Below are 14,351 nucleotides of genomic sequence, written 5' to 3'. Positions count from 1 at the left end.
ACCAAACCGTAATTTTTTTCGGAATGCAATGAAGTGCCTCATGGAGTACGTGTGGATTGCTGCCTGACCAATAACGCATATTTTGCTTATTGACGAAGCCATTCAGCCAGAAATGAGCCTCATCGCTGAAGATGAGTTTTCGATGAAAATCCGGATCATTTTCAAGTTGTTGCTCAGTCCAATTCACGACCATGCGACGCTTCTGGTGGTCAAGCGGCTTCAGTTCTTGCGTCAATTTGATCTGTTAAGGATGTAGGCCAAGATTTTTCCGCAAAATTCGCCACAATGACGTCACAGAGATACCCAACTCTTGAGAACGACGTGTGAGAGACTGATTTGGGTCATCCTTAATTGGTGCGCTAGCGGCAGCAATATTCTCGACACTACGGGCACTTCTTTGTCTCACTGGCACGGGAACATTTTGTACTGTGCCTGTGGATTCAAATTTTTCCACTAGACGCTCAATTGTTGATCTGGCAGGACGACTATGAAGACCACAAATTGGACGTAACGCTTCAAAGTTGAGGTCATTGACTCCGAATTTCGGTAGTAAATTTTAATAATCTCGACTCGTTGTTGGATCGCAAACTTTACTGAAAAGAAAAGTCAAACGAGCGGGAAAAAATATGCCGTCGTTTGCTGTCCCTATCGGACTACTTTCGTAGCGTTCCTATTGAAATACCCGTTATCTTTGTTCGAAAGGGAATGCTTATAAGTTTATATGCTATATTAGATACCTTTATTATAATATGTTATACACTCTGTCCAACTTCTATAAGACAACCCTGATTCTATTTGTTTATTTGTTTATTTTTGGAGCAGGGAAAAGCCCATTTTAGTTTGCTATAAGCTTTTTTTCTAAAATGGGCATAAAACCTGCTTATTTTTGCGTCAACAGAATAAAATAGTCCAAATGACACAATCTTAATCCTAACAAAAAACAGCTTATTCTATCTTAACACTAAACACTAGTTCACAAAACAAATAACAATATGACTAACTACAATGCACTTCAAAGTAACAAAATGATAATAACTTACATAAACGATGAAAATTGATGTTTAACCCTGATTCTATTTCGTTGCAACACAAACAGTTAGAATTTCAACATGATATATTCATACATTGTTGAATGCTTAGAATAAAGCATATTGAACGTCAATTTCGGTCCAAAGAGTTGTTTGTTTATTTATTGTTTTTCAGCTTTCAGATTTTCAGCTGTCCAGTTTCTATAACACCATTTCAAAATTCAAAAGTATGAATTGAAATTGAAATTGAAATGGAAAATTCAAAACGATCGGCTGATTTTCATGTCAATAATAGGCAACCTTGCCATTTTGGCTAATAACCTGTAAAATTCGTGTTGCAACACTATTTACCAAATGTTGCTGAGCGAATTTCTCGATATTTTTCCATGTTTCCGAAATTGCGACCTTGAGCTCTTCAATCGTGGTGCACCGTTTTTCCTCAGTGTTGATTTTGTGTACAAGGATTCCCCTAAGATTTTCAGCAGGATTCAAATCTAGAGAGCCGACACAAAGCAGCAAGATCATCACCTGGTCTTATAGGAGTTGGACAGAGTGTACTGTCAGTCATCGGTGACTGACGCATCCTGAGCGAAAACTCGGTGTCTGACGTGGCAGTCAACGTGTTAATAATACGATCAAAAATGAATTATGTCCCTATCCCTCCGGTTGGGCATTTCTAAGCAAACAAACTCCGTGTTCCCTTCGCCACTGCGCAAATAACGAACGCTCTACCAGGTTCAAGTTCAAGACTACTAACCAACCAACCAACCTACCAATCAACCAATGCGCAATAGGCCGTGAGTAAGGTTCATCGCTTGCTGCGTGGCAATGCAAAAGATTTTCTTACATTTCACTCGGCTTGGCATGGCACAGCTTGCCATGGTTCGAATCGCTTTTGGGCACGAGATACGAAAGTGCTGCGGCGAGTTTTTCTACAGTTTTCCTTCGATTCTATGCTATGCTATGCTGTATGCCTCTTTTTTGCCTTACCACGGCGCACAGTCAGTGCTTCTCGTGTTGAACACAAGGAATTTCGAGCCGCAAAGCCGGAGTTCGACAAAGCACTACTCGAGAAGTCACCTCGGTGCGACGAGAAGGGTCTGGTGTTGGGTATCGACAGCAGGGTTTGTTTCGTTTCGAAATGCCTTGCCTACCAACGACCGGCCGCAGAAAGACTTTCACCAAGAGTTCGATGATCATCGTGAATTATTACAGCAGCTTTGTGTGTTACTCTTTGGCATGTGTGAGTGTAATAAAAATATGAAACTAAACTTGGGCTCAGCGAATCGGTTTGTATAGATTCCAAGATTATATCTTCTGCTCAATCGCTGTAGAGAAGTGCAACAAAAGTAGTAGGTTTAATGGCTTCCATAGTTTCTTCGTTATTGGTATGAGATATGAAATTGCAGAAATGTGCCTCGTGACGCGGATTTATTGGCTTCTGCTACCGCTGAAGAATGCTGTGCAGGTACAATGGTTTGGAATGGCGCGAGACAAAAAGAGGAAACCAGCCTAATAATTTTCACTTTCGCTCAAAGTGATCCCCGCTTTTGATGCTTAAATTTTCTGAACGCATCGTTTGAGTCGTTTTCAGTGTAACAATGCGCCAAGACAGAACATGTCCACGCGATCTTCTCAGTCATCTTCAGCGACAACAAAAGGGAAACCGTTCTTTCACCCGCGTGACCTATTTCCGGACCAATACAATGCCATTCATTCCAGAGGCCATCCGTCAGTTGACCCACTTTCCACTATCGAAAACTCTCATTCCGCCTCCATGCGCTGCTGCGTTCTCGAATGTAAAAGTGCGAGACATCTAGCAGGTGTTTTGGAGCTGAATTTTGGAGAGTTGTGCGCCCCTCAATACAAACGAAATGAAAAGAGGCGAATAATGTCACGAACCATACTATGGCTTCTATTCGGCTTAGCCACATTAAACTTTAACAAACAACACACGGGGGACGGGTGTCTCGTATGCAAATTTTTACTTTCATCGAAATGCTTCGAAGTCTGAATAGTAGACGGGAGGAGGGAGTATCCTTCCCTCGCTCTACTACTACCTGTCGAGTTCCATTTGAACTGACTGTTTGACTGTTGTGAAAGACTGACGCTAATTTGGAAGCAGAGGCTAGAGAGAAATGACTCAGATGATGCGGGTTTAGTTGTAGAATATTTCCTCGTGGTAGATCTGAGTGCTTGAGCTTGTTTCGGTAAATTGATTGCTTTGACAATTGTTATGTCGAATCCGAATTCATCGAATACACGGGGACAACAGTCTCATCTGGGCATCTAAAAAATTCCAGATGTTAGCTTTGGCTAATATCTAAATTCTCTTTCACAGCGATATCAACGTTCCTGTTCCTTGTTCAGGATACTTCGGATATTTAGGCACGATTTCAGATGTACCAGGGCTATGGAGTCGGAGTCGGAGTCAGAAGGAATTTCATTGCATTAGGAGTCGGAGTCGGCGTCGGAATAATTTTACCAACTCCGACTTCGAGTTATATGACCCAACAAACACAGAATATTTAGCTCATTGAACAAATTTTTATTTCATGATCTCATTGATTTCTTATTCACGTCCGAACCGTTTACTTGTGTGTTGGTCAACCAAGGTTAGCATGACTGCTGAAATGCTCAAAAAGAGCATTGTAGATATGATCGTGAAAACCGGCATCCCACTGATATTTTTACACAACCAGCTGTTATGGCTAAATGTGCTGTGCCGTTTAATTCCACCCTTATAGTCTAACTTAAATTTTTTTATTACCTGGACTTGAGCAAAACATATGTGATGGTAAAATATCCAGATGTTTACTATGCTGTCCATGTTTGTATAGGAGACGTAAACGACAAAATTAACAAAATCGACTTTTTCGCCGTTATGCATTCTGGGCAATGTAATGCATTTGTTCGACATGCAAACAAACTGCTCGAAAACATTTGAGCAATTTTGAAAAAAACGCTTCCGAAAAATCACCGTTTGTCCGCATAACAGACGTAGTTCCATACAGCTTTCATCCATCGTTCGGAAATCAACAATTATCAATATCATGTGCTATACGCTAAATCTACATTTGCATCACATTCTTTGTAGAGTACAAACATGCCTGTCACTATAGTGTTTTATTACTCAGTGTTTCCTAATAGATGAATATAAGAAACCATTGAAACGCTACTCATATAATTACTATTTTTTGTACACTGCACTGCGATGAACAAAGAGAAGCAATTGTGTTTTTTAATGTTATAATTACCTTAATTCCTGCATTTGAATCTTCGAGTAGATAATGAAAAAATCAGATCAGTAGTAGAATTAAAATAATATAAGTTCTTAGCACTATAACTGCTCGAGTTCGACATCGAATTATTCCACATACTCAGCATTTACTCATACCGTTGGTGTAAGTCACTCCACCATCTTTATACGATTGATCGTGATTTCGGTAAATCATGGTGCTAAAATTACCAGCATTGCAGATTGCCTTTGACGAATTTCATGCCAACTCATCTTAGGAGTTGGCAGCACCATCTCAGATAGCAGTGAAACGTTGTGGGTGTAAAGACATGGGTCATTTAAGCATCTTTGCATACTTGAAATATTCGAAAACAGAATTAGGCTACTTTTTGGAAAACGCCAAATTTTTTATCTTGATTTTTTACAAAAATTTGTAACATAAAAACTATGATACCCTCAAAATTCTTGTCTAAGGATGAAATGTAGGAAATTGTTTAAATTTTTACAATAAATTACCAAAAAGTTTTTGGAAAAAATTTCACTGATAAAAAAGTTTTTTCGAAAATTAGAATTCATTTTTCTCAAAAACGTATTTTTCTAAAATTCCCAAAAATATATATTTGAATAACCATTACAACTTCAAACAAGTCGTCCATACATCGAAAGATGGGCACTTTTACAGGGAAAAAGTTTTTCAAACAACAACTTTTTCATATTTTCTTTGAAAAAAATACAACTAATCCCAATTTTGTTTAAAGTCACGATTGCGATATAGTGTATTCGACAAAGTTTTAGATCTTGTTAAAACATAAACTTTTATCGAAGGAATCAACTTTCTATCTTTTATAGTTTTTGGAATATAGGCCATTTTTGTATGAAGACTCCTGAAAAAAATAATGTTTTGCTCGTAACATTTTCGTGTGTAAATTCTAACGTTTGACATGTTCTTGGCATGTTTCTAAATAGAGAAAAGTTAGCAGATCATGCAAATTGTGATAATGTATACATGAAAATGTAACTAACAGAACATTAATAGCATTTTTTCAAAGAAAAACATGAAAAAGTTATTGTTCGAAAATCTTTTTCCATGTAAATGTGTCCATCCTCCGATGTATGGAAATTTATATCTATTTTTTCAGAATTTTAAAAGCTTATGTTTTCGAGAAAAATGAATTTTAATTTTTAACATATTTTTTTTACAATGAAATTTTTTTCCAAAAAATTCTTTGATAATTTTTAATAATTTCCTACATTCCACTCTTTGACTAAAATGTTGTAGGTCTGATAGATTTTTGACGTGGGACTACGTCTAACCGGAATATACGGGGTGTAAAATGAAAACCTAAACACAGAACATGCAGGAAAAAATGCAAGATTTCGAATGCTTATAACTAGAACATTTCTTACTGTATCGGAGAGATGTTTGCATCAATTTATAGGGAATATTTATACGCATCTATCGCAATTAATAGAATGTTATGTTCATTAGATAAATAATTGAATAACTGTGAAATGTTGAGCGTTATCTAAACGCCCTAACTGCCTCGTTTTGATTGACCCGATTTACGGTTTCCCCAACACGACCATCAAAACCAAGCAGACTTGTGGAAATCGCCATTGAAAATACATGAAAGTAGGGCGAGCTTTTGTTCCCACCGAAATGTGTTCCCTAACAGAGATTCCAAAACTAATGTGCCTGGGGAAATTGGCATTGCAAATTCATGCAGGTCGGAGGTATTTTTGTTCTATAGAAGTTGAAGTTGTTGATTCATGTAACCCAGGGGTATTTCTGCACCCGCATTTTTGTTTTGCATAGCGGGTACGGATACGGGTACAACGTTTTTGCTCGGTTATTCAAGATTGCATTGAAGGATATGCCTTCATATGTTCAGCTCACAGAATTTCTAAACACACCATTTGATGATTAGGCAAAATGTTGATAACCAGTTGCTGCGATAATACCTATTGATTAAACAATATGCGTTTAAGGTACATGTCCGAAACTGAGTGCCTAAAGTTTATCAAATCAAGCAAATTCGCAGTTCGAGAAGTACATACACTTGACAGATGCAAACTTCAGGGGTAAAAGAAAAATAAATAATCGTTTGATAATTTTTCCGTTCACATATTTTATCCTAGGCATCTTACCAAATGTAAAAGGACTGTCATTAAATTTACTTAAAACGAAGAACATAATCTGTCACAATGCATGAATCGACCTTACATAGCCTTTGTTCAATCGTTTTACTCACATTTAATTGAATTGGGAAATTGTTTCATTCAATCAAAAATTTAATTTATACAAACAAATGATTGCCAAGCTAAGATAGTCCCACGTCAACCTTGCGGTTATATCATAGATATAACCCACCCATTTTTTTGTAGGTTTCTTTTTAAATTTTGAGTTTTTTCAACTTTTTTTCGAAAAATTTTAACTTTAATTTAAATAGACGCAAGCGTTTTCCAAATGGAAAAAAATATGTTTTAATCCGCCAAATCTCCTAGGCCTTCTTTCTGCCGATAATATACTTCAACTGGACAGATTATTTCATTATAAATTTGCATGGTTATGCTTGTAGGTCAAAAAACAACAAAAATGCATTTTCCCAACACTAATGGTGTTGGTAATTACGTCTCCTATGCAAACATGGGCAGTATGCTCGTCATGCGTTATGTAATGCGGAAGTCGGATATTTTATACAAAGCCTACGAAAGAAAGTAAAATAGGAAAATTTGTTGGAAAAACCTTGAATGTATAATTGTTTTAAGACTCGTTAGGCGGATTGTTGAAAAGAAGTGTTATATGCCTGAGCCATTTGGTTGCCATGCTTCTATGGAGGTTAAATTTTAATGTTTATGATACATGGAAAGCCACACTTTCATGTTTCTTTGACTTCAAATCATTACAGAACCTCTCTTAATCCTTTGTAAGGCCGTGGAAACCAGACAAGCTATTGACTCAAGCTTCAGAGAACATAATCCTCACAAGAGGGAGAACACATATTTACCTTTGATAAAAAAAAAACATAAAACAATAAGAAAAAATGGTGGCAATATAGTTGCCACTGCCCGTTAACCCCAAAAACACTGTTTGCATATGCCTTGAAAGCTTACTTTATTGCGCCATTAGTAATGCCAAAAATTAAAACAACATTCTGGTGCGGCGGAAAAAATATTTTGTATAGACTTATAAAGAAAAAATTGAAAGTTTGATTTTTTCATCAAACACACCATACATCATTTATTGAAAAAACTCCATGATCTTACACAGAAGATCCTAAATAGAACGTTCACAGTGAAAAATCTATCAACTTGTTGCATTTTCAATGAATTTAAACATTTTTTTCTACAAAAAAACGGCTCCCAAACTAATATCGTACTTTTTCATTTTCGTACTTTTTCAAGCAAAATATTAAAAAAATATTCCTAGTACGACGAAGAAAAATTTTTATTGTGGGTGGCAATATAGTTGCCACGGCCTCACATGGCCATGGCAGCCCCACATAAGAAAGGGGGAGGAGTATCAAACAACCACAGAATCAGTTATAGCACCCTAAAACCTCCACATGCAAAATTTGGTTCAATTTGCTTGATTAATTCTCGAGTAATGCAGAAATTTGTGTTTCATTTGTATGGCAGCCCCCCCTCAGAGAGAGGGGAGGAGTGTCTATTCACCATGGAAACGTTTCGTGTCCACTAAAACATTCGCATGACAAATTTGGCTTCATTTGCTTCATTCATTCTAGAGTAATGTAGAAATTTGAGTTTCATTCGTATGGCAGCCCCTCTCAAAGAGAGGGGAGGAATGTCTATTCACCATGGAAACGTTTCGTGTCCCCTAAAACATTCGCATAACAAATTTGGCTCCATTTGCTTGATTAGTTTTCGAATTATGCAGAAATTTGTCTTTCGTTTGTATGGAAGCTCCCCGTTAGAGAGGGGGGTGGAGGGTCTAATAAAAACATTTATTGCATCCTAAAACATGCACATGCAAAATTTGGTTCCATTTGCTTGATTAATTCTCGAGTAATGCAGAAATTTGAGTTTCATTTGTATGGCAGCCCCCCCTTAGAGAGGGGGGAGGGGTCTCAAACTATCACAAAAATCTTCCCCGGCCCCAAAAACCCCTGCAATTTTTGAGTAGCTTCCGACTCCATAAGAATCAGACAGACAGACAGACAGACAGACAGAAATCCATTTTCATATATATATATATATATATATAGATTGTCGGGTCAAATCGCATATCATTTAATAATAATCGTATATCGTTATATACAGCTTTATATGCATGTAAAATGTGGCATATACGTATATGGCCTCCACTTTTGCGTGTATAGGTCAGTTATATGCACCATATATCATCTAAATGTGTCTTGAATGTGCGTATATCGCCTCCAATTATGGCTATTCATGCGATTTAATGTTTGCTGCGATGATACCTTTGACAATATGTTCCTGATAAATGGCAGAATTCACGTTGACTCCACGATTTGAAAAAAAAAACAATGGACAACACATAGTTAATATCTTAAAATGAATCACCCTGTCTATCTAGGGGAGATCGTTGAATCGTACAAGATGCACTTGATCCAACAGCCAAGATGAATGACACATCCTCATGAAAATCCTCTAGATTCAGCATTCAAACATATCTCACAAGCTCTCAACAAGAGCATTGAAACGTACCAAATTAGTCATCGCTCGTTGCGTAACACCGATGGCGTTCGTTGAATCGTCATCATTCCGTTCAGAACTAGGACAGCCCGTCTCACTCGTTTTTCTCGTGTGGTATTTCCCCAAAACGGTCATCTACTGCACCATTCAAGCTCGGAGTTTGTGAGCCCCTCATACGAATTGGGTGACGTAACAAATTGGTTTCACTCGCCCGAAAAAATAAATCGACAAAAACTACAACGCAATATATTTTTTCCTCCATAGTGGATCTAGCTCTGTTGAAAAAAATATCTGTATCACCACCAAACAAACCTCTAGATTTGTTTTGATCGTAGAAGAGCGTTTACACACACGTTTTCGTTTTGTTACAACAATTGTTTCATTTTACGGTAACCGAAAATGATTGAATTTATGTTATTTAAGTTTGTTTTGATTTTCTTGCGTGCGATTGAATACTATTAGGATTTAGGAGGGTAGGGTTTTTTTTCCACCACCTATGAAGAGTGCGATGACAGCCGCGATATTGCATGGCACTGATTTCTCCTTCTCAGTAGATGGAAGGTTGTAGCATACCATTCAGCTGGATACTTAGGATACTCCAGCGCGGAGGGTTGTTGTAGTGACTATGTTGTGCACTCGTGTGTGGGTAACTCAGTGTCAATAAACTCAATTTGATTCACCTTGCATGACCATAGTTTGAAGTTATTTTTTTTGTGTTGAGAAAGAAAGAGATGGTTGGACGGGTTTCACCGGTCGTCATCAACTGGAGAGGGGTTTGAATGGGACATGGTGCATTGCTGTTAGTATTATCACTTGCCTATTTCGTTGACTCCGGGGGGCATAATATGATCGTTTGTGTGCTGATCTTAGCCGTCATCGTGTTGTTGTCGTTCGCCGTAGAGAGGGAAAGCTTTCCCTTGCTCAGCGAGCGTGAAGATAGTTTCAATGAAGTTGATCTTTAACTACCATTTGGCCGAATCTGTTGGGTTGGCTGTTGTGTGGTGTTAGAGAGGACAGAAAAAGAACACAAGCAAGATAAATATGTTGTTCGCGGCTTAACCATGAGCCGAATGTAGGTCAGCTGTCAAAAAACGAGAATCGATGGAATGAAGGAATGAGGGATTCGAAAATCTGACAATATTGCTCGTTGATGCGAAATATTCAGATATCAAACTCAACTTGGTTGGATATTCTCGATTTTTCAATCATTTTTTATTCTCATTGCAAAAACCATCATCGAGTAAATGAATAATCCAAAATATCATCTTCTCTTTACATTTTAGGGGAAGCCGACAAAGTGAAAACCCTCATACGACTAAGAGCAGAACTATCGCCACTTTTCACCGGCAAGCGAAATGCATCGAAATATGCGTGGGCGTAAGTATTGCATTTACTTTTGTATGATTTTGGAACCTTATTTTGAATCGAATGCAAACACAATTTAATTGTGGCTCACCCCTTGATTACTGTTTCTGTACCCCTTATCCTGAATGAGTTCTTTTCTGTAGGTTAGAGAATTACGAAACATTATTTATTATTACAAAAGATTTGACACCACCAGAGGTGACGAACCTTCACCGGCCCAAAAACGTTGACAGTTCGAACGCACATGTGACATTCCAAAAAGAAGAAGCACTACATAATTCACTTTCAGCAAACACAACCGCAGCAGCAGCGACTTTGCGTTTCCGTCAGTTGAATGGACGAAAGTGAAATTTGCACACAACAAATTTCGCAAACCATACCATCCTCCCCCCGCGCTGCCTCTGTCTGTTTTCATCGATGTGTGAGGGGTTTTTGCGTCCTAAAGTTGTTAACTCTTTCGCTCCATCCCGTTTCCATATAACGGAAAGTGTACATGTATATAACATCTATAAATGCTAAATTTTTGCGTCTTCTATCCACTCAGAAGAAATGTTTGTTTTGCTTTCGGACTCTTTCTCGCTCTCTGTGTGCGCTGCTCTAGCAGCTTTCTCTTTCTCCGTTTTCCTTATAGCGGCTAGGTGTTAATAGACTTGCAGTTTTTTTTTCCATGAATAGAAAATGCACGCTGATGAGTTGTTTAGGAAAGGAGTAAAGATTCAGAGGTGGCGGAAAGAATCACCCACAATCACAATCACAATTGATGGGACAATTGTTGTTTGGTTTTTATGTAGCCAGATAAGTTGAGGATCATATTAAGTTGGGGAAAAGTAATCTATTATTTTTTGGTTAAATTTTAAACTATTTTTAATATTCTTCATATTGTCCGATTTGGGTCTAATATGCACCGCTTTGTTGTATTTTTTTGCCATTCTAAAGCTAGCTTCATAATGTCTATATCAAAGGGGGAGGACAGAAGTCTTGTTCATTATTGGCGAGAAACTCTAGCAATAGATTTTAACAATCTTCTCTTGAACACAGTTTCCTATCACTCTTATCTTTCTGGAAATTTTACAATGCGAGAAAAAGGTGATAAAAGCTTGGTGCCAGGTCCGGACTAAAGGGTGTTCGGATCAAAAAGTGGTCAAACTAAATTGCGTGTAAATCGATTATTTGTTTATTAAAAAATCAAAGTATCTTTCTTTTTGATGTTCATTATGTATAAAAGACACTGTTTCACGTAAATTTCCTGGTTGACGGTCCCGGTTGCAACGAAAATGTCGCTTTTCAAGCCACAGGTACAGATAGCTTGCCAAACGAGATATTTCTTGGCAAACTTTGATAGTTTAATATGCTTGAAAATGTCTGCCAGCTTTCCTCTTCCGGTTGCTGTATAATATTCTTGTCCAGGAAGCTGTCTGAAGTCTGCCTTGACGTAGGTTTCGTGGTCCATTACCACGCAATCAAACTTTGTCAACAATGTCGTATACATCTTCCAAGATCTTGTTTTTGTCGTAAGGTTTTGCTTATCGTTGCGATTTGGAGTCACTACCTTCTTATAAGTCGATAGTCCGGATCGGTTTTTAGCTTCATGCACGGTTGTGGACGATATTCCCAACTTATTTGCGACATCTCGAACGGAGAAGAGGTTGGGGTTGCGCTTGAAAGCGCTAGCCACTCTTCTGTTCGTCACTGCGGCTCCCGGCTTTCGATTTCCCCCAAATCCAGGCTTTCTAGTTGTCGACAAACGTTCCCCGAAAACTTTTATTACTTTGGTGACGGTTGATTTGGCCACATGCAACGATTTTACTATTTCTGCGTGCGTGTAGTTTGGGTTTTCACGACGCATGTGCAAAAAAAATTGGTTCGTCGCTCCTCTTGCTTTGACGCCATTTTGATAACTTAAGATCTAATGTCAAAATCCAAATAGAGGCATCATTCTACACACACACACCTACAAAATGAGGGGTGATCAGGTTTTTTATATGAATGATTAGAAAAAATACGGCGAATTTAAGTTGACCACTTTTTGATCCGAACACCCTTTATATGGTGAATGCATTAAAACATCTCAATCAAGCTTCCAGAATGATGTGGCCTTGCGTATTCCTGATGGAACACAACGCCTCTTCTGTTGGCCGATTCTGGTCGATCGCTAGCTTCAAACGGTTCATTTGTTGACAGTAGAGATCTGAATTTAATGTATTACACAAACAAAAATAAAAAAAAATTTAAAAAAATTTATATTTATACATGCAGATACGTACATTCAGCATAGTCAAGTCTTTCTTTGGCATTCAGAAGCCAGGGGGCAGGTGAATATTCCGGCTAGGTTCGCCTAGTTAAGAAGTGAGATAAATAAATTAAATTGCACGTATTTTTTAGTTAAGAAGTGAGATAAACAAATTAAATTACACGTGTTTTACTGTTGCAGTATCGGCACCATAAACACCATTCACAATTTCAGCGGCCTGGCGTGCATTTTCACCTTTTTGAAAGAAAAAGTCTGAAGTGTACCGAAGTTTCTCTTTGTTGACCTCCGTTGTTAACACCCTGTAACTCACAACTGAATGGAACGAACAAAAAAATAGCAAAACAATTTTTTTTAGTGTGAAATGTTACCTTTACAACGAGGCCAAGCCTGAACTTGAATGATCGTTTTTACGCGAGATATTGATCACTAAAGCCAGCTATCTAGAAAATCATGGATAACTTTTTCCCCAACCTAATATTAAAATAATAAATTGATACTTGACGAGACTATTCACTAGAAGAATACACTTGCAAAAAAGATGTTTAGGCTAAGCTGTTGAAAATAGAAAATAAAATAATAGTGTAATGAAGAAAGCATCACAACCCTCAGATAAACTGATGCAGGATTGCCAAAAACTGGAAGAATGCTAAACCATCAATCAATCATACCATTCGAGCAGATCAAAATGACGTTCTCGCCACTCGAACATTACTGAATAATCTTGTACTTATCGTTTCATGTCCATAAAATCGCTGATAGAACATGTTCGTAAAACTGCTCGACAATGTGATTAATTGGGGTACACGTTTCTGTACCCAAAATTGATTTTTAACTCATGTTTTGTTATCCCGATTTATGACATCAAATGAGACATAACATAACAGAAAATGTCATGACTCACAAATACTGGTAAGCAATGGTATAATATACATGGTACAGCAATATAAGATTAATACGAGCGAGCGAAACAAAAGACAAATAAGCTTTCCGCATACACAGCCCAGACCGAAGTAGATATTGTTCTCCTTCATGCGCTCCTTTTTTACTCTTAGAAAACACTTCCCAACTTCATTTTATAATCAGATGCAATATTATCACGTATTTGCTGAACAACTGGCGAAGCATCATTAGCCATGTGGATAGCGTGGTCGTGTAAAATAGCTTTACATTCCAGCCGGCCTTGGTTCGATCCCCATCGACGTCGTATGGACTTTTTTTTAGCACAATCCCAAACGAAATGAGAAAAGAAAACAGAAAGAGATGTCTGCTCGCATACATATAAACCATTTTTGAGCTTTTAAAATAACTCATTATTTGGGCATTTGACTCTCCAGCACACGAAATGGCATCATTTCTGCCAAAGATGAAATGTTTTCTGCCAACGCCAGTTTGGGTTGCTATATATTGCAATCCCCAACGCTATATATATTGGGTTGGGGATTGTCCTTTTCAGTCTCAAGTTAAAGCGCGTCAAAGATGGAGTCCACCTAGCAATAAATTCGCCATATTTTACGTTTCTACTACCTGCGAGGTAAAACTGCTACGAAGGCGGCCGAACAAATTCGTGTAGTTTATGGATCCGCTACTGTAACGATTCGCACAGCACAGCGTTGATTTGATTGATTTCGTTCTGGTGTAGTGGCTTTCGAAGATAGAAAACGCTCTTGGATAAAGCCTCAAATTTCGATCAGAAATACGACATTTCTTTTTCCCCAACCCTATATATATATATATATATATATATATATATATATATATATATATATATATATATATATATATATATATATAT

General features: G+C 37.7%; 1 protein-coding gene across 4 annotated transcripts in view; it reads left to right on the top strand.

The window, feature by feature from the left end:
- LOC129771595 (probable serine/threonine-protein kinase DDB_G0267686) overlaps positions 1–14,351 on the top strand; it is a 170,070-nt gene that overhangs the window by 69,031 nt on the left and 86,688 nt on the right. For all 4 annotated transcript variants that reach the window (XM_055775397.1, XM_055775411.1, XM_055775420.1 and 1 more), the window contains exon 3: positions 10,227–10,320. In XM_055775397.1, coding sequence (XP_055631372.1) covers positions 10,227–10,320 — 94 coding nt within the window. The remainder of the gene's footprint in view (positions 1–10,226; positions 10,321–14,351) is intronic.

The sequence above is a fragment of the Toxorhynchites rutilus genome, chromosome 1 (genome assembly GCF_029784135.1).
Source record: "Toxorhynchites rutilus septentrionalis strain SRP chromosome 1, ASM2978413v1, whole genome shotgun sequence".
NCBI classification, from domain to species: Eukaryota; Metazoa; Arthropoda; class Insecta; order Diptera; family Culicidae; genus Toxorhynchites; species Toxorhynchites rutilus.
Note: the sequence above shows the minus strand (reverse complement) of the source record. Positions and strands in the feature narration are given on the sequence as shown.